Below are 23,569 nucleotides of genomic sequence, written 5' to 3'. Positions count from 1 at the left end.
ATTGCTAAATGACTTCCTTGTCCTCAATGGATATACTACATATCCTAATATCACATATGGATTTCGCAACCTTGTCCATCCTGACCAATAGAAATTAGATTTTCAGATTTTAATATTGTTTTTTTAAGTATACTGTATATCATCATCAACTATTCCTAGCCATTTTGTTGGTCTGTAATACTATTCCCACATCTTTCATCATCTTACATTACAGGAAAGTCACGAAAGGGCTTTTTTTCCTTCAGTCACAAAGACGTAGAATTTCTAAGGCTGTCAGTGACACAAAGGCAGGACTTACCCTGCCTTGCCAGAGTCTTTGAAGTTCAATCCGAACCAAGAGCAGTGATATAGAAGGCAAGAGGGAACATTTAATCAGTCATGGCAGAGCTCAAATACCGCCAGCCAGTTAGGAAAAAATCAAAAAGGGCATCAAACCTCCTTTCATTGGTTTAGCTGCTCTAAAGCCGTTGTATCACACAACATTTCTAGGACAACATGCTCCCCACTAGTGAACATTTGTGTTGGAAACTGTAAATACATGGCCTCCAGAACAGGACATCATTAGCAGGACAAAGTTGAAATGCTGAAAAGGGAATTGATGATGCTTAGGTAATTTAAAAGCTATTAGATATCAAATTAAGGTACCCTGTCAGCTAAAGTACCGTGTAGGCCCATATAACTCAATTAAATGGCCATTATTTGTATTAGGTTTGGCGTAATAGGCTTATTTAGAAAACCAACTGTTTTCTTTTCCCCTTTTCAAAGGACATGCAATACATCCTTAATGCTCGCTACAGTGTGAACTAGTTATTATGACTTAGTGTTCAAGTCTAAGCAACTTGAGAACTCATGGCCCATTTTCACTGAGAACTACTAAGTGCACTCTGCTCATGATTCATTATAATTGCTTACCCGGTTTTACCCAATCACTTAATATTACATGTAGGATTAAAATGTGAAAAAATAAGTGACCAATTTAAACTGCACATGTACACAGAAAGTTGTGTGTCAGTACTAAAATGAGTCACTGGAGAAGGAACACGTACCTGCCTCCTCCAGACGCCTCTAAAGAGAGTTATTCAACTGAAAGAAGGCCTTCATACATGAAAGCTGTCGTTTCTGACAGATGCTGGTAAGAATCAGACATTAATCTTAAACCTGCCTACCTGACATCGCTCTCATTATCTCCTTTTTAAAAAAATCTGTGCCATTAGATGTCTGCTGACTGGAGAACGTATAATGAAAGTGAAGCAGACTTAAAAGGCGTCTGATTTTTGTTGAGTAAATCGAGTGAGGAACAAAGCCTCAAAGAAATACCGTCATGTTCAATGTGCCCACACAAAATTACAGCCCTTCATTTCTCTTTGACGTCCACATGCCAATACAATGATAACAGTTAGAAGAACAGGAATGCACAGCCAGGCCTTCGATGGCAGTGGGAACAGTCAGTACAAAAATCAACAAAATCAAACAATCTGAAAATATAACAAAAGCTTTAAACATCCCATCTTGGAGTGAATTCCACTCCACCTACACTGTATAACAAAACTGGCACCAGGAGCAAATTACGCAACATTTTACTGCTCTGCCAAACTGCCAACCTTTCACACACCCCTGTACGGATGCTACTACGCAGCTGTCAATGTAGTGTTACAGATTCTGTTGTTGTTTGCCCTGGTGTCATTGTGGAATATTTAGCATTTGCATCTAATAATGATACCGGTATATCTTGAATGCGTAAATCCTTTGCAGACTGCCGTGCGCTTTGATAAAATAAAGATTCAATGCAATCTGCATTTTAAAACAAGAGTAGCTGTTTGATGATGACACTCAGCCCCCCCTGAGACTCTGAGTCATTCCTCTACGTCCTGTGTGCTTTCAGTTGACGGTATAAGACAGGCGCCGAAGATGTTTGTTTTTTTCTTCACCGCTCATCTGCAAATAAAGTACATATTTTATAGATGCTGCCTGCAGCTGTAGTCCTTAAGCAAACAGATAATTCCTGTTGTCACTGTGGAGTCGCACATCTGCTTCATCTTGCTCTCTGTTATGGGTGTGCAGTGCATTTAAAAAGCTATGCGTAGACTTAATTTACAAGGTTGTGTTTTTGAATAACTTTTCTCTCCTTGAGTATGTATATTGATTTCTATGTATATCTTTGGAATTTAAAGCAATTGGTTGCCAAATTAAAAAGATTAGCTAGGTTTAGATAGACAAAGATGAAAGATGTTGACTCTTCTTACTCAATTTTCTTTTCACTTGACTACATCCTTTCTCCAAATGATATTCTGTATTTAACTCACTTAATTGACTCTCCCTAGGCCTGACAACCATGCTCAAATAAAGGTATTATTTAAACATACATCTGTATATTGGTGCAGTGATGAAGACGGATTATGCCTCTCATGCAGAAAACTGGATCACTGAGATTAGGTTTATAGTTCCGATGCGTGATCCTGCATTAACAGGCAATACTACATTAATGATTTCAGTTAGTGTGGGCGTGTATATATGAAACAACTGCACTGATGTTCCCTCCTGCCTCCACTTGTCAACAGATGAACACGAGCAGAAGCACACAGACATGCATACGCAGATTGATCACATTAACATAATATACAGCGGCTGTCAGACCTATTTTGGAGAACAAGGTGTATCAACAAATCCTTTTGAAGTTTCTAATTATTTATTGATTTTAGCACTGAATCAATTAGGTGCTAATTGATTATTTCACTGACATAAACACATATTTGAAGTTATACTGTAAAAGCTTTTTTTAAATGGGAGGATTTGCCTTTCCCTGTCTTTCTGTAATTGTAAATACAATATTTTTGTGGTTTAGACTCTTAGTCTGACACAGTCTAAGCCATTTGGACAAGTTGTCATTGCCAATATTGTTTATATTTATTTGTATAAATGACCCGGTAAATACAAGTTAAGCTATATTATTACTACTCAGGTGATACTGACACTGTAGATTAAAAAAATAGTTTGAAGACAAACTGTAGAAGCAAACTTAGATGAGAATGTGCCTTGACATGGTTTAAAGGTATACAATGTTTTATATTAATGCTTATCTTACCTCATAGTTTGCAAACATTCAATACTCTCTGACATGATGTTTTTCACTATGCAGCCTTTTCGACCAGATACTGGGCGATATTCTGAATCTTGTTGTTTTGGGAAGCTTCACTGACGCAGCTTCAGGCTACCTTGGGACGTTTTAAATGTGTGAACCGGTATATCTTTATTTAATATGTTTCCTGTAAGCTACCAAGGGAGCTGTCAATGTAATATATGTATTTGTTTTCTAGAACCGTACGATATGCTGCAAATCAATAAACAGGACTGTTTCCTGGATATATTGGATTTCCAGGATTTTTGCATGTGTGTAAACATTTCGGTCTGCCTATATTAGATCCAAATTGAATTCACAGAAAATGTACTATATTGCTATTTATTGCCACAATATATCATTTTGATAAAAAAATGATATTTCTGAAATCAAATATATGTTTGTCATACTGCCCACCCACAGTTTAGGCCTACTACCTTAGTTGCTTTGCAGTCAGTGTCTAGCTAAAAGCTCAGGGTGGTCCCATAGCAGGAGACCCCACCCTGGATCTCACGCTGTATCTCTGCAACAGCCGCTGTCTGCCTGTCAAAATTCATGCCTCCTCAAAGTTTTTGAGTACAGCATAAAACACCTAGTAGCTTATTTATTGGAAGTTGTAGCGATGATAAAAACATCTATTGATGCATAGCTGTCCGCCCTCATGTTGCTGCTGCTGTTCTGCGCCTGTCTCTCACACGACTACCACACACTGTTATCGGTTATCCCTTGAAAATAAATGTCACTCTTTGAACTAGGGTTTTGATGTAAGGTTTACATCTGGCACCTGAACCACTTTTGTTATGTTTTACAAAGTATAGCGTGGAAATGTTGAATGAATTTGGTTTATGATATCTGAATCCTTAGGAATTTCACTTAAATCACAGTTTATTACCAGGTAGGTTGACACGTACAAGGAATTTGATTTGGTGTTGTGGTGCATACATAAAAGTAAAACAAAAATGACTATTTTAAGAAAACTATAATAACATGACAACATATTAAAAAATACAGTAAAACATTGCAGTATTTACATTGAGATAGAATTGGAATAAAATATGTGCAGTTATGAAAAACAAGATATTGTGTGCTTTAATGTAATGCATAGGGTCTATGATGTGGCTGAGGTACAGTGTCAGTGTCAACTACTTACTCATTTGAACATCATGTATATTCCAACATGTTTTTGAGACATGCACTGTATTATTTGCTGTTATCCTAACATATCACAGGCACCAAGGTGTTTTATTGGGTCGCAGCTGAGTTAATTAAGACCTTTAATGCACTGGCTGGGGGTCTGTGTTTGCAGTCAGGTCCAACCAGGCAGTGATTGGCACTGAGACTGTCAGGAACTTAAGCACTGGGGCATGGTCCAGGGGCTCCTAAGTAAAGGTCCCCTTTTGCTGCTGTAAAGTAGTGAGTGAAGGCAAAGGCAATGAACTCTGGCAGCCCGAGAAAGTTCTCTGGCCGTGTCAGGTTGCGGCACCTCGTCTGTAGAAGCCCTGTATGTGGCTGCAGGTGTCTTAGGCATACCGAACAGTATTCATTTAACACAGCCAGACTGTAAAACCTCTGTGAGCAAGACTAATGGCTGCTGGGCATGAATACCTTGACCTCATTTAGGTTATGACATTGACCATTTTTAAATCTTCTCTTGTCTCATTGATGACATCTCTCTTTGCTGCTACATTCAGTCCAAGACTTGGTGCAGCTCATTTTAATTTCCGCACAGCTTTCCAATTTTCATATCAATACAGCACATATTTCATTTGATCATTCTGAGTTCTTGTAATGTTTTGCTTTATATACTTTTTTTGGTATATCTATATTTAATTTAAATATTTTTAATATATTTTTCCAATTTATTACAATTTATATTCTTTAATTGTGTTTATATTTGCACCATATACACCAAGGGAAATTCCTCGTATGTGTAAACTTACTTGAAACCAGTTTTTGATTCGGATATCTGATTTTATCTTTCATCTGGACAACTTATCTTGCCTCTGGTGTACTGGTTACTCTGTTCAGCAGAGTGTTGTTGTATGGAACACGCTGAATGTAGTTTCTTGGATCTATTAGAGGGATTATTGGAACGACTGTAATAAAGCTCTTTTCAGCAGCTCTTCCTCTTCTGGTAGTACATTGCAAGAACAACAGTGTGAGGGTAATTAACCCCCAGCATGGCCACTGCACCTCTGCACCCATTACCTGCACCAGATTGGCAGAGAAATGAAGTGTGTGGTGCGTAATATATAGAAAGCACAAACGGTGACTCTCCGGGGCAGTGGGCAGTCTCTGCTAGTGTAGGGCAGTGCCTGATATGTTAATATTACTAATTGTTTCCAAATTAGATGCGAGTCAGTGAGTCGTATTTTAATACTCTTCAGGGATCATTACAGAGCAAGAGGAAATGTATCTCTACTGATGGATGGGGGTCCAGTCAGCAGGAATGTCGACACGGAGAACGACGGAGCGATGAGAAAATGGAGCGAGCCCCAAACCGATAGCTTTGTTCGCTGCAGTCATGTTACTTAAGTACTCCATTTTCGGCGTGGCGCAGAGCTGCATCAAAAGTTAATCACACATTAATAGGAGCTCTGTGGAGATTTAACATTCCATGACAGCATGGGGAATGGAGCCAATAAGCCCTGAAAGAAGAAATGGTATGATATTCATATGCAAGAATTAGGGTTGCATATTAAGGAGCTATAAATAATCACAATTGTAAAGTGTTCAGATGCTGCTGTTAAGGTGAGCGGCCAGGCTGATCCTTTGCTATTTTAAATGACTGACAAGTAGCAGAGATGGACAGGGAAGAAATAGGAAGGATGATGCGGGTTGGATTCATTTCTTGGCTGGCAGGGGTTATATGTGTTTCCAAAGGAGGGGGCATTATTACCCAACCCCCATGTGGGAACATATTTGTCATGTTCCTTCTGTGCGGTCCGCATTTCAATCTGCTTGTGTAATTGTTGTAGATTGTTGCAGGGCAGTTCTGTTAGATTGTGTGTTTTATTAGGGGTACTTTGATAAATGTTTCCGATTTAACAAGCTCCTAAACTGTTTCTACAAACTGTATGCGTACACAATAACTGAAAAGCTCTGTTTCCTTTCTTCTTCTTTTTTTTAAATTCAAGCATTTAACCTGGGATTGTTCTCCTTTTTTTTTATTTAAAAAAAAAACCCAAAAGGTGTTTTGTTGTTTTTATTTCTCTAAACCAGTGCGTGGTGTTTTCCTTTTCTATTCTTTCTCGCAAAGTCATTTTAGTTGTTTGTATTGTTCTTCCCAGCTGGGGTGAGGTGATGGAGACAAAGGCAGATGTTTGTTTTTGAAGTGTCAGAGCTAAGTCTTGTGTGTGTGTGTGTGTGTGTGTGTGTGTGTGTGTGTGTGTGTGTGTGTGTGTGTGTGTGTGTGTGTGTGTGTGTGTGTTGCCTCTTATGTGATGTTGCCTGTGTTTGGGTGTGTTTCATTCCCCCCCATGTGTTGTCTCTGTTTGTGGTCCACAGGTCCTCCGCTGCATTGTTCATCCGCCTCTTCCTCCCCTGTTGAGCAGCTCCCATACCCTCCCCCTTCCATTGCAGCCAATGAGAGCCAGAGAGGGTTGCTAGGTAACTGTGCGGCTCAGCCAGCCCAGGACTCTGACTCTGAGGATGAGTTTGGCCCCAATTCATTCTTAGTTAAAACTGGCTCAGGGAACCTGTATGCTCCTGCAACTGCTGATGGTGAGTTGCTTTTCAAACTACTGTTGCTTTCTGGAGGTTAGCCTTCCCCTGCTCCCGGACATGTTGTGTTGTAGGTCATGCAGATGGCTATGGGCAAAAAAATGTCCAATTTTTCTTTCTTTTTCTGAGAAACATGAGAGAGAGTTGAAACATTTGAGTCGATATGTAGCCTCAGGAAATGCGCAGAACTCTCTGAAGCGAGGTCTGCAAAGTTCAGAGCCTCGCTCAAAGAGATGGACGATTTTGGTTCAGTAGGAGATATTTGTCACTGATATTTCTCTGCAGTTTCAAAGTGTGCTGGTGGGAGTAACCATCTATCATCCCTCTATAGAATTTTCAGAAGCAACAGCCTACGTGCATCCTCCGCACCTCAGATAGGAAGTTAGCAAGAAAGAAACACTTTATACCATGTGCAAGCCCCTGCTTTATTAACATATATCACAAGTATATATCACAGATATTAAAAATAAAAACCATTCTGTCATTTTTATGTTGTCATTTAACAATGTTCTCCTGAAATTCATTAGTTTTGAAACAACGTGGTTTCTCATTAATTAATGTCAGCTTCTTATTGCTTTCTATAACAATCAGTGCTTCCTGCTGTAGAACACACACTCATTCAGACTGACAGAATAACGCTCACACTGCAAACATGCTGTCGACAGTTGAGAAAAAACCAACTAAGTTAGCAGTTAAATCAGATAACATACTTATACATTTATTTATTGTGAAGATTTTATTTTGAATGTAACTATCGCCACTCGTTTGGTTGCTCTATGGGCAAATATGTGTTTGTTGCTGTCTAACCTGTTGCTATATATTCATAAACATCCTGTGGTATCATCACTGGCTTTGAAGACCTTTAAGCACACTTACATACTTTGTTTATAACACCACAAACACTCACTGCATGGCGCATGCAACGTTCATGGGCATAAAACATTTCAAGTGTTTTTCCTCAAGGTAACCTTAGGAAACTATTATGGTCACATGTTCACACTCGGATGTGTTGCAGGTTATATATTCCTGTTTATGATCCATCTACATGAAAATACCAAATGTTGTCATTCAAACTCAGCAATTTATGCCACATATTTCCCATAAGTCATCAATGTGCCTGCTGAATAGGGTATTTCTTGATATTTGAATGCTAAAGCCTTTCAACTACAGAAGCTACTTGCTTCTCCCAACGGCAAAGCCAACAAAAAACAAAATAAAATGGTCTAAATAATTGATCAAGCTTCAAAGTTAACTACCCAAAGGGTTGAATTACATCAAACTGTGCCACTGCTGCCTGTTCACAAAACCTGGAAAATGAGTTATTAATCCCGTCGCAAATCTCCCCCTAATTCCACAGGAGCAACACGCCGGGCACCAGCAGAGACATGACTGTGCTTACGGGGACATGGGTGGAGGGAATGGCCTTTACCACAGCAGATTTGTCTCACAACAATGACACTGATTTACATAGGTTAGCCTCTGGCTGTCAGAAAGCAGTAGGAGAGGACTCTACAGTAGTTTTTACCTTAGTCATCCACAGGCTTTAAGGTTCCTTTATAGTATAGCATGTTTCTGCTAGTGGGTGCAACGTCTTTACATCTCTTGTAAACAGCACAGACCTTTCACCATGTTGTAGTTGTGTCTAAAATAATAGACACAACTACTACAATAAGTGGTTAATTGTGCAAAATACATTTTAAGTTGAGGTTCCTGCATTCTTCATCATGTAATTAAAGAGCACCTCTGACAGTAAGGAGCCAATTACTATCAGAAAGAGGACATAAGAGCCTCGACTGTTTGTTCACTTAAACCACCTAATGAGCCATGTAAGCTTGCTCTATGCCTTCTTGCACATTTTCCACATCGCATCCAAATACTTTATAAGCTTGCAGATTTTGTTTATTGAAATCTGCTTATTTTGCGTTTTTGCTTAAAATGTATTTTACTCTTCCACTCCAGTGAGCAACACAATGTGCTCCAATTTGCTGTTCTTTGAAACTCGAGCTCAAACTTAATGGAAAAGTGACTAATGCTGTTAATTCCTTAAAAAAAATACTTTTTGCATGGTTAATCCTGATTTATATTGTCTTTTTTAGTATTTGTTCTTTTTTTTTTTAAAGGAAAGAGTGATTTACAATGGCTCTAAATATTTCCAGCCCCACTGCTTTTGAGGCAAATAGTAATATAAAACCTAATTCCTCAACTCAGGCTGGTTTCATAATTTCAGGAAAAGGTACTCGTGTTAAAAGTGTAGTGAGACTGTTCCCTTCAGCCGCATGAACCTCATTTTCTCAAGGTGACAACATTAGAGTGAGCCAGGTAGGTTGTCTTGTAGATTTGGAATACAGAACAGGGCTAACAGAATAGCCAATGTGATTAAACCTAAGATCACACATTTCCTGAGTTGTCTCATCACATTTCTAGAAAAGGAATTCAAATGTTTCCTTTTTTATTTAGAGGTTGGAATTGAAAAAAAAGAGGTAATGTTGCCAAATGCAGTCTTATCTGGAATAAAGTATGCAGCTCAGGTTTTCTGTGAGAATTACATGAGCCAAAAAAGGTAATTTAAAAGCCATCATTGTAGAAAAAAGAAGAGAGTGGAGTATCATATCAGATGTCTTTGACATACAGGTCAGTTATTGAAGAAATATTCAAATTCACAGTTGACACGGTGCAGGACAAATTTACTTTTTTACCGCCGGTAAACAACCATAGAAAAAAACCATGTATGCTTAAAATAATTGGCTCACAGTGGATGTGTTGCACTGGAAAACAGGTGGCTTTCTATCACTTCAGATTGCATTTGTTCAAGGTCATATCCGAGCCCACGTACAAGACTTGAAATTTTATGCTGGATTTTGAACAAGTGAATGCTCTCAGCACAATATCGTTATTCACATTTAATAGCCTCCAAGGCTGTAGCATTTTATTTCTATTTTTCCGGATCCTGTTTTCATTTGGACGGACACTGAGCCAGAGTTCCTGTAAGGCTGACGAAGCTGCTCGCTGAAGCCTGCAGTCCTTTTGTGTTGCATGTGTTTCTCCGTGGCCCTGGGCTTTCTCTGAGGGGCATGGTCCTGGGGAGACTGCCAGTGGGAGCCCGCTGCCATGCTGAGACGCAAGATCTGAGACCCTGCAACCTCCCGGTATTAGCATTTCTTAATGCAAAACAGCATGGGGTCGACCAGTGTTGGCTTTCAGTGCGGCCGGAGTCTCTGGTGAAAGAGCCCGCACACCACCACCTCACAGCTGACCAAGCAGGAATGCTAGGAGCCTCGGGGACGTGGTTGTGTGTGAATTTAAATAAGTCTTCATTTGAACTGCTTAATCATCCCCCCGTGTCTGCAAAGACGGGGGAAACGTGGTTAAAAGAGGTCACTCCACAAAGTAATCCATCCACCACTAGACACCATGTGGAATGAACTATTGGCGGCTGAATAATAATTTAATGAGTAGCACATGGCTTGCCCCTGTTTTTTTTTCTCTGAATATTTGGTTTTTGGGTTGACATGTCAGGAAGGATCGGTTCCTCTTGATTCTGATGTCGAGTTATCAATGAACTGGAGCCAACAGACAATTTGTCCAGATCCATTCCACTTGCTGTTCGTCAGTGCACAGAGACCATGGATAATGCATTTTGCATACCTACATATCTTCTTTTCATTGACATAAATTGAGATGCATTACTTTCATTCCTTGATAATTGCAGACCATCTGTGCCCTCTAACAAAATCTTCAACCGCTTGATGGATATGCAGCGGAGTGACACACAGAGCAGAGCATACATAACCACTTGTCTTGTTCTTGCTAAGACAGCTCAAAGAATGACAGAAAATCCATTTGATCTCAGAAAGGGAGAGAGGAGCCAGGACTAGTCCTAATGGATGAGGTTCCAATCATTGGTAAACCCCAGATGTCTTTTTTAAATTGTATTTTATAAAAATAACACTTTCATTCTGCTATTTTATATTTGTGTGTTTGAATTTAGTTTTGCAATACCATTTTTTTTAACATATGCATTAGATATCTCGTATAAAAGTAGTTTTGTCTAGTTTCATACTGTACCTCATTTGGTGTCCTCAGTGAAGGCTGGTGACAGGATGTTGTTTGCAACAGCAGGTTTTTCTTCTTCTCTTAATGAAGGGGAGCTTATATTGTGATTCCAGAAGGTCTTTTCCCCTTATTACCATGAGAGCCAGTCAGGAGCTGAGCGTACTGCTCACCATGTGTTGTTTGTGATACCTGTTACCTCTCAAATAAGTCCAGGAAAGACAGCTAGTATTCCCACATGGCTCTTCCCTTCAGACCTTCTCTAATGGTGCAGCAGGTCCGGCAGAGAGAACCAGCTCCAGGGAGCCGGGAGAGAGTGAGGCTTCACTGCCTTCATGACAAATTCTATTAGTTTTTTTTTTATAGACAAATGCTACTCAACTGGAAATGTTGCTCCTATGATTAGCCATAGGGGATGTGGCAGTAAGCAAGATGTAATGATTTATCTGGGCAGGGATAGCTTTTGATTAATTCTGTATCGAATGGTTCACACCTCAGTGCTTTGACCGGGTGTCCGCTGCATGTCACATCACTTTATTTCATCAGGTGTGACCATCGGTGCTGTGGATTTTATCCACTGTCCTTGTACAGAAATAGACCTTTTTCCTGGACACCTCGCAGTGGAAAATTCTGTCTGAATCCAGTGTTATCAAATGGGGCAAAGATGATGTCAGTGAAATGTTATTCACATGTAGATATCAATGAATGATGATGCTCTTTTAGATAGTGGCATCTTCAATTATCTCTTTTCTTGGTTTTGTTGATTTCATCAGCTTTCATTACAACTCTGAGTCTCTAAGAATCCACGCTGCAATTTGCATATCATTAATACATGTAATAATCACTCTAACTAACTGTATAGGGAGCACGCAGGTAGCACATCTACCACAACTGTAGAATCCTCTAAAGTTGCCATTTTAATAAGATATTTTTCAATGTTTATTCTTAAATACCCACTATCATGACATTCATCTGCATTTACATTGAGTAATTCATCATGAGGTAATAGTGAACACACTCAGTATTTGATAACAAATTCTTCTTTAAATCTCAGATTGAAAAGATTTAAAATTGAAATGTATTTTAGACTTTATTTTATAGTGTAGATATTGTATACCTCCCAAGTTGGTCAGTTGTCTCCCCACAATTATACATCTTAAAATAATTCAGACACATGTTATCTTGCATGGTAGGGGTTGAGGCCCCAGCTAATGCAGTGGATTTCCTTTAATTACCTAAAGTCTAGAATGGCGTCAGGAGGCTTTAACCAGCGCTTACATCTGTTAGGAAGAAAAATGAAAACCACAGTCCCAGACTGAATGGATATCTTTTGGCTTCAGTTCTGAATGCCATCTGAAAGTTTAGCCATTGTACGAAAGTCCTCCTTCTCTGTCTCTCTGATAACAAATGAATCTCCTTTTCGTTGTGCAAAGTCGGTCAATAGAAAGCCATTTATTTTTTCTGTCCTTTTGATAGTAGTGAGTAATTGTTGCTGAATCACCACATCTGCGGGGGTCGTCTTTCTTCTCGTCTTTCTGTTTATCTCCACAAGAATAACAGTGACTACTTACCTGCCTGTTGAAGGGTCACTGGTTGGATAAGGGGAAAACATGCCTGCAGCCAGGTAGTGAATTTAAATCATGATGCATTGCTTGTCTAGTTCTGTACAACATGTTCTACAATGCATTGAAATGCCAAGACTTTTATGCAAATAGGCGAGTTTACAATAGTAACACTTTTGTGTAGACTTTATAGTATTTGGAGGGAACTAGATATACAGACTTCTCTTAAATGCTTTATAATAGTTAATGGGGAAAGTGTTACGTAACAATTTATCTGTTTCTCTGTTCCAAATACCGGTAATAAAATAGCTCTAGCTTAAAGTAAATATTCCAGCAGATGATAGAAATAAAACTTGACTTGATCCTTAATCCGCTTTGAAACCTGAAATGGATTAGATTGTACATTTATATTTGGGAACATTTTTTTACAACTGAGCAAACCTGTATAGCACTTATATGTTAAAATAACAACAGAGGAGTTTAAAATATGATTGTCCATACATGTTCAAGTAAAATATCTTGCTTTTTTTTATCCAGTTTAATTCTCTAGTTTAATTTAAAATGAATTAATACTAATTATTTTATTATTGCTCAAATTACATTGTTATATCTGACTATTGCACAAGTTGTCTAGACCTGCTCAAATCACCAAACATTAGAAAATAGAATAGTTAATTAACAGTATATTAAGAGCCCACATACACTTGCAGTAAATAGTACTTTATCTTGAGGTCTTTAAAATACATATTGCAAATGTTCACTCGGTACCGCACTTTTGCTTGATCCTCATAGGAAGTAAAGTATTTGTTTACCGAGCAGTAAATGCATTCCAGAGCAGCAAAGCATTTGTCCTAGTGATATATTTCTCTGCGAACGTCTGTGCTGTCCCTGTATTGAATTAGCATAACCTTATTAATGGCTTTAGGGATCAGCTACATTACTGCGCAGGAGGGAGGTCATCAACAACTGTGTGGATCCACCTCATACCAGTCTATTGTTCATCAGGACTGTGGAGCGCCTCTCTCTCGGCGGCTCGGCTAATTACGAGGGCACCATTGTGCAAAAGTGCGCACAGTATGGAACCATCCATCAGCGCGGCAGATTCATGATGTCACACTCAGTTTCTGTCAGGTTCCTCCTATAGAACAAGTTTATGGCAACGAGGCAGAGTTAAAGTATGTTGTGAAGGTGAAGACTTTTTTGTCAAGGGCTAATTAAACAAAATATAAATAAAACTGTGCTAAAACACTACAAGGTGTGGAACCGGCAGACTTCCTGTGAAGCACATGCTTGTTAAAATCCTTCAAGGCAGAGATGTTAGCATATGCTAGACACTTAAATACAACACGATACATTTTGTCTTGTTTTTGTCCGCCGAGCCATTCGTTAGCACATTACCTGAGAACACAATAGGCTCTCTTTCCATGTTCCTAAAATGCCTCTAGCACTAAGGCTTAATGCTACTTTGTTCTCAGCAGAGACAGTTTTGTACCTCAACAGTTTGTTCATCCATCTATCTTGAGTGACACATTGCTGATATAGCAGCCTCATGTTCCCGACCCCTAGAAAATCTGATGTGACACAAAGCTTTTTCTCAGTATTCCTTTAATAAAGGATCTGATTATACACAATAAGCCATCGGTGTGTCTCTATTCCACTCTCTCTGCTGTAAATTGGCAATTTAGTGTTGTGGATATCTGTGAAATAAAGGAGGCTTTCTGCCTTAGAAAAGCCACTCTTTCACTCTGTGTATAGCCGGCAGTTCATTGATTGATGAATGGCTTAACAGATGTGGAAATAAATGGATACACAAGGACATTGGTCTTCTATCTTGTTGATAGAGTAGTGCATTCAGGACCACTGGTTACAATCTGTACTATAGTCTATATTTCTAATATTTTCAAATGCCCTGATGTAGAGTGACAAGAGAACTGGTAAAAAAAACCTGAAAAGAAGAAAAAGTGTGTTTATTTTGGGCTGCTTAAAGCTCTGCTACCAAAGTCATTGACCTGCATCTAATAATGGCAACCTTTTTATAAAACAAGTAATGATGTTGCTGTGTGTTTATTTAAAGAAGACTAGTCCTGTCTCCAACACCCTTCCTCTGATAAATAACTGTTGGTCAGTTTTAACAATTGGCCAGCTTGTGTGTTTACACAGGAGCCGCTGTCTGGTCAGAATAAACTATCACAGGTCTCTGTGGGAGCAAGAAAGCACTCTCTGATAGAAACCAGTTGGATTAAATAATGCACAGAAGACAGACTTTTTTTAAGAGTGGTTCGCGTAAGGGCGCTGCAGCTCATCATTGAAATAAATCTTAAGGTGTTAATGTATCTTCGGGTGAAACTATGGCTCATCATTCATCAGTCATAACGTAGCAGCTTAGGTAGTTCAAATAACTCCATGAGGCTCTTCTTACTCTGCTAGCACACTCACTCACACACTTTCACAATTATTTTAGAAAATGCATCCTCAGTGGATCTGCAGTAGTTTTGAAGCTCTGTATTTTTTTTATTCTCTAAAGTGTTCTCTTTTTTTCTTTCATTTTTGCCTCCAGACGGAGCCTTTCAAAACCATTCCCGGCTGCGGACGCCCCCTCTCCCTCTCTCCCACTCCCACTCACCCAATCATCAGCACCATGCGGCCTCCATTAACTCCTTGAACAGGGGCAACTACACACCGCGGAGTAACCCAAGTCCCGCTCCGACAGACAGTTCTGCCCCTCCTGAGGGTCCGGCCAGTGGGCAAGACTGCACACAGGACAACTGGCTACTCAACAGCAACATTCCCTTGGAAACCAGGTACTGTGCAACCCGTCTCCCTGACGATTTATAGAGATGTTGGTGAGGATGAGCTGGTGCTATTGCATTGAACCCAGGTTTTCATGTTGTCCCGCTCCGTATTAAATTACCACACTGCTATTGAGAAGAAAAGCAATATTATGTAACATAACCTGCTGGGGGCAAAGGCTTACATTTGTGATGAACATGATTTTGTGGCAAACAAGAGAAAAGTGCTGCTTTTGGATCTGCGTCCTATGTTGGAAGCTATTGAGTTTGAACAGCAGAGTCATTAAGAACTTGAAAATGAAACAATTCTGGCAAAAATTACTTTCAGGCTCCTGTGATCACGCTTCATAGTCCTCCACTTCAGCCCCAAGATTTATTTATTTCATATTAATCAGTACTTAGTTCTCTAGCACATTTCCCGATAGGAGGCCCTTGTGTGAAGTAGATCTGTCAAGTGTTATTGTAACCAAGGGACTATCTGTTGGTATTTCTTTGGTTGGTCTTATTGCAAGTCGGTAGGAAATCAAGGAAACGAGGCTTGTTATTCGTACCCTCACAATTACCATATTACACGGCTTAAAGTTGAAATACAAAACTGTACTTCTCTGTGTGATCAGGTTGCCTGCTGAGGAAATCAAAAAACGTACTAAACTAAAATGGAGTCTGTGTGTCCTTGTTCTTCTAGACACACTTTATTTCAATCCATTTCACAATTGGCATGTGTGCTGCTGAGGACCCAAGGACATGCGGTGTTATGTGAGAGCTCTCGAGATCTATATTTGTTAGTGGTGGACCCCTAATAACAGTTTGTTATACTACCAAATGGCATGCTGTGCTCAGCTCCCTGTTGCCACATTAAGAAACAGAAGACAGTGAGACCAAACATCTACGAGACATATTCATAAGTAAGTTTCACAGCAACCGTTAATTTGTTTGACTTAACATTTTGCTGACATATTGCTTAGGAATTGCAGCGTAGATGGCTAAGTTGTTTGGATGGTTCTCGAGACAGCTTCATGAGGAACATTTGAATAAAAAGCCATTGCGTTGCCGTGATTCCAAGAAAATGATTATAGATTCCTTTATTTAAAACTCTTCAATTAGATGTTTTCATTATCAGGACCTTTTGAAATAATCCAGGGAGAACAACTTGGACCTCACTGTTTCATAGTATAGGATATATAGTAAACACCATGCCATGAATGAAACTGTTGTTGACAGGAGAATAGCTAACAGCTGATTTGGCATGGCGAAGCACCAGCCATGAATTGAATTACGGTACTGTCTCTTCCTTCAGTTTTTGTGAGATGGTTCAGTCAACGGGAAAATGAGCATCAATTTTAGCCGGTAGAAGGACAGTTAGTAGTATAATGAATGATTACATGGCATCCAGCTCCAACGTTAATTCTGCAGAGGTATTCCCTGTGGAGGGGAAGACAGATGGTAAGGCGAGTGAATGTACAACAGGCAAGAATGCTTTATGACGTATAGTCTTGAAAAATGGGCGACTACTAAAATTCTCAATTGAAACTATGAGTAATATCCACAAGGACACACATATTACGCCTAACCTTTGCTTTGGTAATAGTGTTACAATGACCCTCATTGTCACTATTGTGAATTTAATTTTGTTAATTTAAATGGCCCTGATAAATTCTGCACCGCCACTGGAGAGATGCCAGCAGCTGGATGGCACCATCCAGCCTCACCATTTCCTTTAGAATTTCTGCCAAGCATCTCTTTCTCTCTTCATTAAAAGTAGCATCCTTCCGCATAACACTAGCTTGAGAGACCATGAACAAACTGACCTCGTAGGGGCAGTGCTCAAAAACAAGGCTTTTCTCTTGTACCACAGAACGTGTTCAGCCTGCCCATTGCATGTGCTCAGTTCATTTCTCCATTGCAGTGCTGCAGTATTTCCTTGTGGAACAGAGCTCTCATCGGGGGGAGTGCATTATGGGAGAAATGAGACATGCGTCTCTAGAAACTTTGCAATGAACTGAAAATGCTTGTTTTTTTTTAGTGCTGCAACCTTTAAATAGATCTAAAAAAACTGTATTTAATGAAACTATCCAGTGTAAGAACTTCAGTGACAAGCTTATTTGTAATACGAAAAAGTGTTTTGTTTGAGAAAAAATGTTAGAAACCTTAAGGTTCTCATTTGTACAGTAAGTGATGTATTGTTTTCTTCCAATAACAACCTTAAAGGAGCCAGAATACTCTAATGTTTATTAGAGAAGAGCAAGACGCTTGCAGAGAAGGGCAGGGCTCGTACAAAACAAGGTAACGAGGGGAACAAGAGAGCTAGATGTTATTTGTCTCACACCGTAGTAGAAGTAGTTCCATAAGGGCCTTGGTTTCTTTTCCCCACACTGTCCGTCCTGATCTCCATTTGTTTTTGATGTTGCTTGGTGATCACATTCTGTATTGGCATTTCTGTGTTTTGCACGCACATCTCACACTAGCTTCATATCCATCTTTTCACCTGTATGTAGAAACATAGCAAAGCAGACATTCCTAGAGACTTTACAGGACAACCTCATTGAGATGGACATTCTGGCATCAGCACGCCGTGATGCCTCGTACAACGACGGGTATGTTGCATGTTTGCTATCTGGCTCACACTACTGTCACAATCTGCTTTGCCATGAGCACAATAGTGATGCCTGCACTATTTTCCATCGACCATCCTCTATTTAAAATGCTGTCAATCATCTGTGTATGTCCCCTGCAGTGCTAGAATCGCTGCTGTATGTGTCCCCTACCTGTTTGATACAACTAACAATCTGCATTTAGTCACATTGTTGGGTTGTATTACTTTGATTAATGTTAAGCATGGCCGCTTTATGAAACGCAGCTGCCCATGTATTCTCCTATTGAGAATAGGATCTGTCTGAGTTTTGTCCTGATATTCATAAACAAAATATGGTCCCAGTGACTTTCCACATCACACATTGTAATGTGACATTCAATCACATTCATGTCGCTGTCGCTCAGGAGCTTCTTGTAAACTAGTCGGTAAAACGGCCTTGACGACAGTGCCTCATCCACTGACTCTGTGATGGGCCGATCATACGGCTTTTGGATATGCAGCTACACATGTTTTCTGAGATAGCCAGCCATGCTCTTCAAGGGCGAATAAATCTGCTCCACTCCATGCTGCAACCTTACATACGGTATCTCTCATGCGGACAGCCCTGACACATAGTTATTGGGAATTACTCTTCACCATGCTGGCATGAATACGTAAACAAGAGCCAGCTCCGGTCACTAGTCCTGTAAATTAGATTTAATATTGATTCACAGTTTCGACTGAGCAAAAGCCGGTTTGCTTTAGCATTCCCACTAATCTGACAGAAGCGTGACTATGGTAACGGTATTAAAGGTGCTTGGAAACAGAGATACTTACCAGTAGAAGGGACTGCACTTGGATACACAGTAACCCACAGTAATATGACGATAGAGATCCCTGAGAAATTTGCATTTTCTGTTCAGACTAACAGAAAAAATATGTTTTTTCCCAGGCACTTCCTGTTCAAACCAGGTGGAACATCACCAATGTATTGCACAACATCACCAGGATACCCTTTGACCTCCAGCACGGTGTACTCGCCCCCCCCTCGGCCCCTGCCTCGGAACACCTTCTCTCGACCTGCCTTCAGCCTGAAGAAGTCCTATAAGCACTGCAACTGGAAATGTGCTGCTCTCAGTGCCATCCTCATCTCAGTAACACTGCTTTTCCTGTTGGCCTACTTCATTGGTGAGTCACCTCTGATGCTCCTACACACAGGGGTGAGTGCCTCCACCTATACACCCCCGGCCCCACCCCTTACTTAACTGCAGACACAGGATGAGTCCATGCCCATTGTGCTCCCTCTATCATCCGTTTTAATAGTGTAGAATCCGCACTCTGCGGCTCATATGAGCGTAGTTATAAAGCGACTCATAAATTGACTCCTCGCCCACACACCTCGTCCAAAATAACATTACCATTCATAGATTGGGTTGACTGAATCTGCAGAGATGGGGAAGACAGTTTCTTGCTCTTTTGAATAGGTCAGATAGGAAATGAATTAAAATGACATCAGCCATCACACAAGAGAGGATTTGCACATTTAGATTATTCATTTTATTTGGTGTAATATTCCCTGAACAGCATACCCAGGTCCCAGCTGGGTGAGGACTATGAGCTGTGATATCTGAGTTAAGCTATTCAATCAGTGCTGCTCTTTTTGCCTGCCTAAGGGAATGATATTCATATTTGGTGATATCTGATCTCTTGTTCGTCCCTGTGATCTATATACAAGACTGTTTACACCGAATTTCACTTGTAAACGGTCAGAAGAAGCAGTTATAAGGACACAAAATAAAAATATAAACTCGAGACGGATGTTCCTGCAAGTGGATTCTGAGAGTAATTGCTGTGATGTTTTTTTTGTTTTACTGTATTTCTTGGAGATCACGTATTAAGCTGTGTTCTTATTGGATTTTATTTAAATGTTCTTTCTGGTAGCTTTACACATCCTGGCTATTACAACTAATAACTGCTACACTGTCTAATCCCAGCAAGCTGTTGCTCTTTCAGTATTAGTTGTAGAGTATTTTGTGTAGCTTTTACAAAGGTTGAATCACTATTAGTAAATTGGTCAGTAAAAACATAACAAAACACTCATTTGTTTGTTACATGAATGAAATTTTAAAAAAGGATACAGGAAAGTTGATCATTCATTTATGGCAAACAACAATAACAGCAGCATCTTCAGTAACAGTGCAGTCAGGTAGAAAAGGGGATGGGAAACAGTGAGGATTGTGGGTAAGTCAACGGTCAAGTAAATATCAAAAGGTGTAGGGGTGTTTGCATTTAGGATAAATAGAAACAGGCTTAGGGGTAAGCGTGGGGTTAAAGAAGTCAACCTAACTGGGGCTATGAAGGATTGGGACGAGGATATGAGGAGCAAGACCAGAGTAGGGAGGAGGAATAACACTGACAATATTTTAAAGGAATGAGTGACAGGCTTGAAGACAAAGGGTTACTGTAGTGCGGGGAACGGAGAGCAGACAGGTTAAGATTCTGTACATGTAAAGTCAAACAGGGATGTTCAAGGTCGGGATTGAAATATTGTTGGATATCTTTGTCATTTTGATTGGCCCATAGATTTGGTAGTCGACATGAAAAGCTAGCCTCACCTTTTTTACGTGAATACAGCCTGATTTGTGGGAGTTGATTCCCACACTTCTTTTTAATATATTTTTCCAATATGATATTCATTACATCTGATTGGCTGTTTTACATATAAATGGTTACAGTGAAGGATGGTAAGAATATTGTAGTTCATATGAATAAAGTCGGTGAAAGAATATCCATATCCTTCAGCATGGTCCTCATCAGTGAGATAAATGAATTCTTCATTGAAGACATTTGTTATAGATTTGCATTTTGCCGTAACAATCAAGAAAGCAATCGGTTCTGCTTCTCCTTGAGGCCAAACGAGCTCAAATCTGATTATTCATTTTTTGTCACCAGAGCCATTTAAATTGTTTAATTTGAAATTCAGAACAGTGCTGGATTAAAAAGAATCAGCTGGTTTCTGCTCATGATGATTATCTCCATATCGAACAATTTGAGGGTAGGAGTGAGAAAGTTCTATTTTGGACTGTTTAGGGAATCAGCTGTGTGGTTTAGCTGCAGAAGCACAGATACAGTCGTGTCTACAGCAGTTTACTGCTTTGACTTGGCCTAAAGCCAGAAAGCCCCATCAACCTGATAGTCTTTAATCAGGCTGTGTAATTATACCCTGCAAAACTCCGTCCATATCCCGATGCCCCACAAGTAAACATGTTGGAGGCCAAGCCTCACCCTAAGATCGGAATTTCCAATCAAGAACGAGGTCCATATTTAATTAAAGGCTGATGAGAAAATACATTTAATTTCAAGTGCAATTAATTATTGAGGCCTGTAATTGGGAACTCTGGGTGGGATGTCTAATGAACCCAATTAAACATCATGACAGATATTTTGACATGAAGCGTGGTTTTATTTGTCAGAACTTTTAAAAATGGCACATTTTGATATTAAAAAAAGGTCAAAGTTTTAAGATGCCATTATTTTCTCTGTGGTCGCTCGCTCATTAGCACATTGTTATATATTTCTCATTTTAAGGTCACCAGTATCCTCCTGTGTTCACTTCTTTCCACCATGGGTATGAAGCCAAGGACAAAGAGGTTGGGCCCTAGAACATATTTAACTGCATTATAATCCAACCCCAAAAGATCTTCTCTGAAACAAAGGTTTATTTAGTTGATCTGTCTTTAAGTACCTCAGGATAATACTGCGTTGTTTGATTGAGGCTTTGTACTACACCTATGTGATATTTGCAGTTTATAGATTTGTCAACACTTATGTTACTCTGAATGTGGAAAATTGCTCGATTGGCTTAAGGAAATAAACACAGACATTTCATATAAATGCTAAATCAATCATAAATATCACCTAAATGCAAAGCTCATTAATGCAATAATTTACTTTTTACAATTCTGCAATACTTAGTATTTATTGGAAATGCTGCAATCTCATTTCATGATTTAATAAGAGTAATATTTCTGCAGGCTAATGTGAGATCAAATGTGTTCCCACTAATGTGCCAACAGAACTTCCTTATATCTATACAAAACAAGTTAACCCAATGTGTGCTCTTGTGTCACCAGCACATAGACAGAGTTGTTGGACTTTGCACCACATATTGATTATGTATAATGATGACAGGTGTGGTGATATGGTTCAAACACAAAAGGGTTTTATTTGTATTTATTTTTTTAACATACTTACATATTACTTACTTTTTTTTTCTAAATCAGCCTTTTTTCGATACGGTATACCAGATGGTGATATACTGAAATCAGCTACTGTAAAGCGTTTACTAAACAGCATAAACTCTAGTCAATTATGCTAAAAGTGTTATGTTTAAAGCCAGAAACTGTTTACATGGAAATACATCATTTCTACCGTTTGATTCTTTGCTGAAACTCTCAGTTGGTATCCAAGTCAGTCTCTACTATATTTACATTGTATTTATTCAGTGCATTATTGTAATAATGTGACGCTTGAAAGCAGTGGCGAGCCATGACTTTTATACCTAGGCCCTCTGACCCCCCCTCGAAAAAAAAGAAGAGTTATTACGTCACACCGTATACCTCAGCAGAATATCAAAACAGCGGCCCGGGGCTCAAAACGCATCAGTGACAGCGACCCTCTACCACACAAAAAAACACCATTTATATAAACACCTATCATGACAGGGCACCCACAGCCAAGTCGAGGGAATCCGAGCGCAGCTTACTTCCGGGTTTGAGGACGCGTCACTTCACCACTTGCATAGACTTCACAGCGGGCGGAACTTGTCATAAAGTCCGGAAAATAAAGCCCGCCCATTTAGATATGATTGGTCGCCCATTTAGAGGAAGATGATGATTCGGTCAATTGTACTGACATTTGACATACTCTCTCGGTTGGAGTTTACGCATACAGTCTATGGTTAACATCCCTGCTGGACCCCCTCTGTGCATGTAGGAGAGGGGACCAACCAAGCCTCTGTCCTTCACAGTTAACTCCACAGATACGGCATTTTTAACCCTTCAACTTCCCAAACAGAAACTGAACAGGCAGATTCGAAGGATTTATTTATTAGTGGAAATGTTATTTTAAATACAATTAAATCAAGTTATTTAGGTAAAACTAATGAAACATTTAACAAAAAATATATATAAAAAATAATATTTAAAAAAAAAAGTTTTTTTTTTATGTTTTCAAATATTATTTTTTTGAATATCTTAGGCCCTCACAGAGGGCCAAGAGAGCCCTGACGGCTCGCCACTGCTTGAAAGACGGTTAGCTGTAAAAGCTATTTAGCACAACAATGTAACTGCACATTTGCATTGTGTGCAAATGTATTCAGTGAGGATGAGCGGTGATTCACGCCTGAGACTGTGAAAGTAAGAGAACTGTAAATATAGTTAGGTGACAAATGAGCAACTGATGGCTGCCATGTGTAACACCTTTTTTTAAAGAAATTAATTGGCCATATGGTTAAAAGATTTTTAAATCCAAGGTTTATCTTTATCTTTGCTGGCTCAAACCTTGAAATAGCTTGGCTTTTTTTAGATGCAGAAAGTATTTGATGATTTTGAATAGTAAGATTAGAAAAAATGAGTCTTCTCATCATAGCTTCCCTTGAATTGTGCACTAGTTGGAAATTGCTTATCAGATCAAAAGATAGAAGCACAGGAATGCTGGCAGATGACCCACAGCAATAAGTGCTGACTGCCTCAGCCTG

The 23,569-nt window shown here is 39.4% G+C and overlaps 1 protein-coding gene across 2 annotated transcripts in view; it reads left to right on the top strand.

The window, feature by feature from the left end:
* The window catches only part of tenm4 (teneurin transmembrane protein 4), a 129,978-nt gene that overhangs the window by 37,198 nt on the left and 69,211 nt on the right, over positions 1-23,569 (top strand). The window contains exons 5-8 of one of the 2 annotated variants that reach the window (XM_010797349.1): positions 6,623-6,838; positions 15,008-15,251; positions 17,735-17,833; positions 18,764-18,999. In XM_010797349.1, coding sequence (XP_010795651.1) covers positions 6,623-6,838; positions 15,008-15,251; positions 17,735-17,833; positions 18,764-18,999 — 795 coding nt within the window. Of the gene's footprint in view, positions 1-6,622; positions 6,839-15,007; positions 15,252-17,451; positions 17,523-17,734; positions 17,834-18,763; positions 19,000-23,569 lie in introns of those variants that run through there. The other variant, XM_010797350.1, reaches the window with a different exon arrangement.

Source organism: Notothenia coriiceps, unplaced genomic scaffold, assembly GCF_000735185.1.
Source record: "Notothenia coriiceps isolate Sejong01 unplaced genomic scaffold, NC01 NC01_scaffold00037826, whole genome shotgun sequence".
In the NCBI taxonomy this organism is placed as follows: Eukaryota; Metazoa; Chordata; class Actinopteri; order Perciformes; family Nototheniidae; genus Notothenia; species Notothenia coriiceps.
This window is presented reverse-complemented; position numbering and strand designations above follow the sequence as displayed.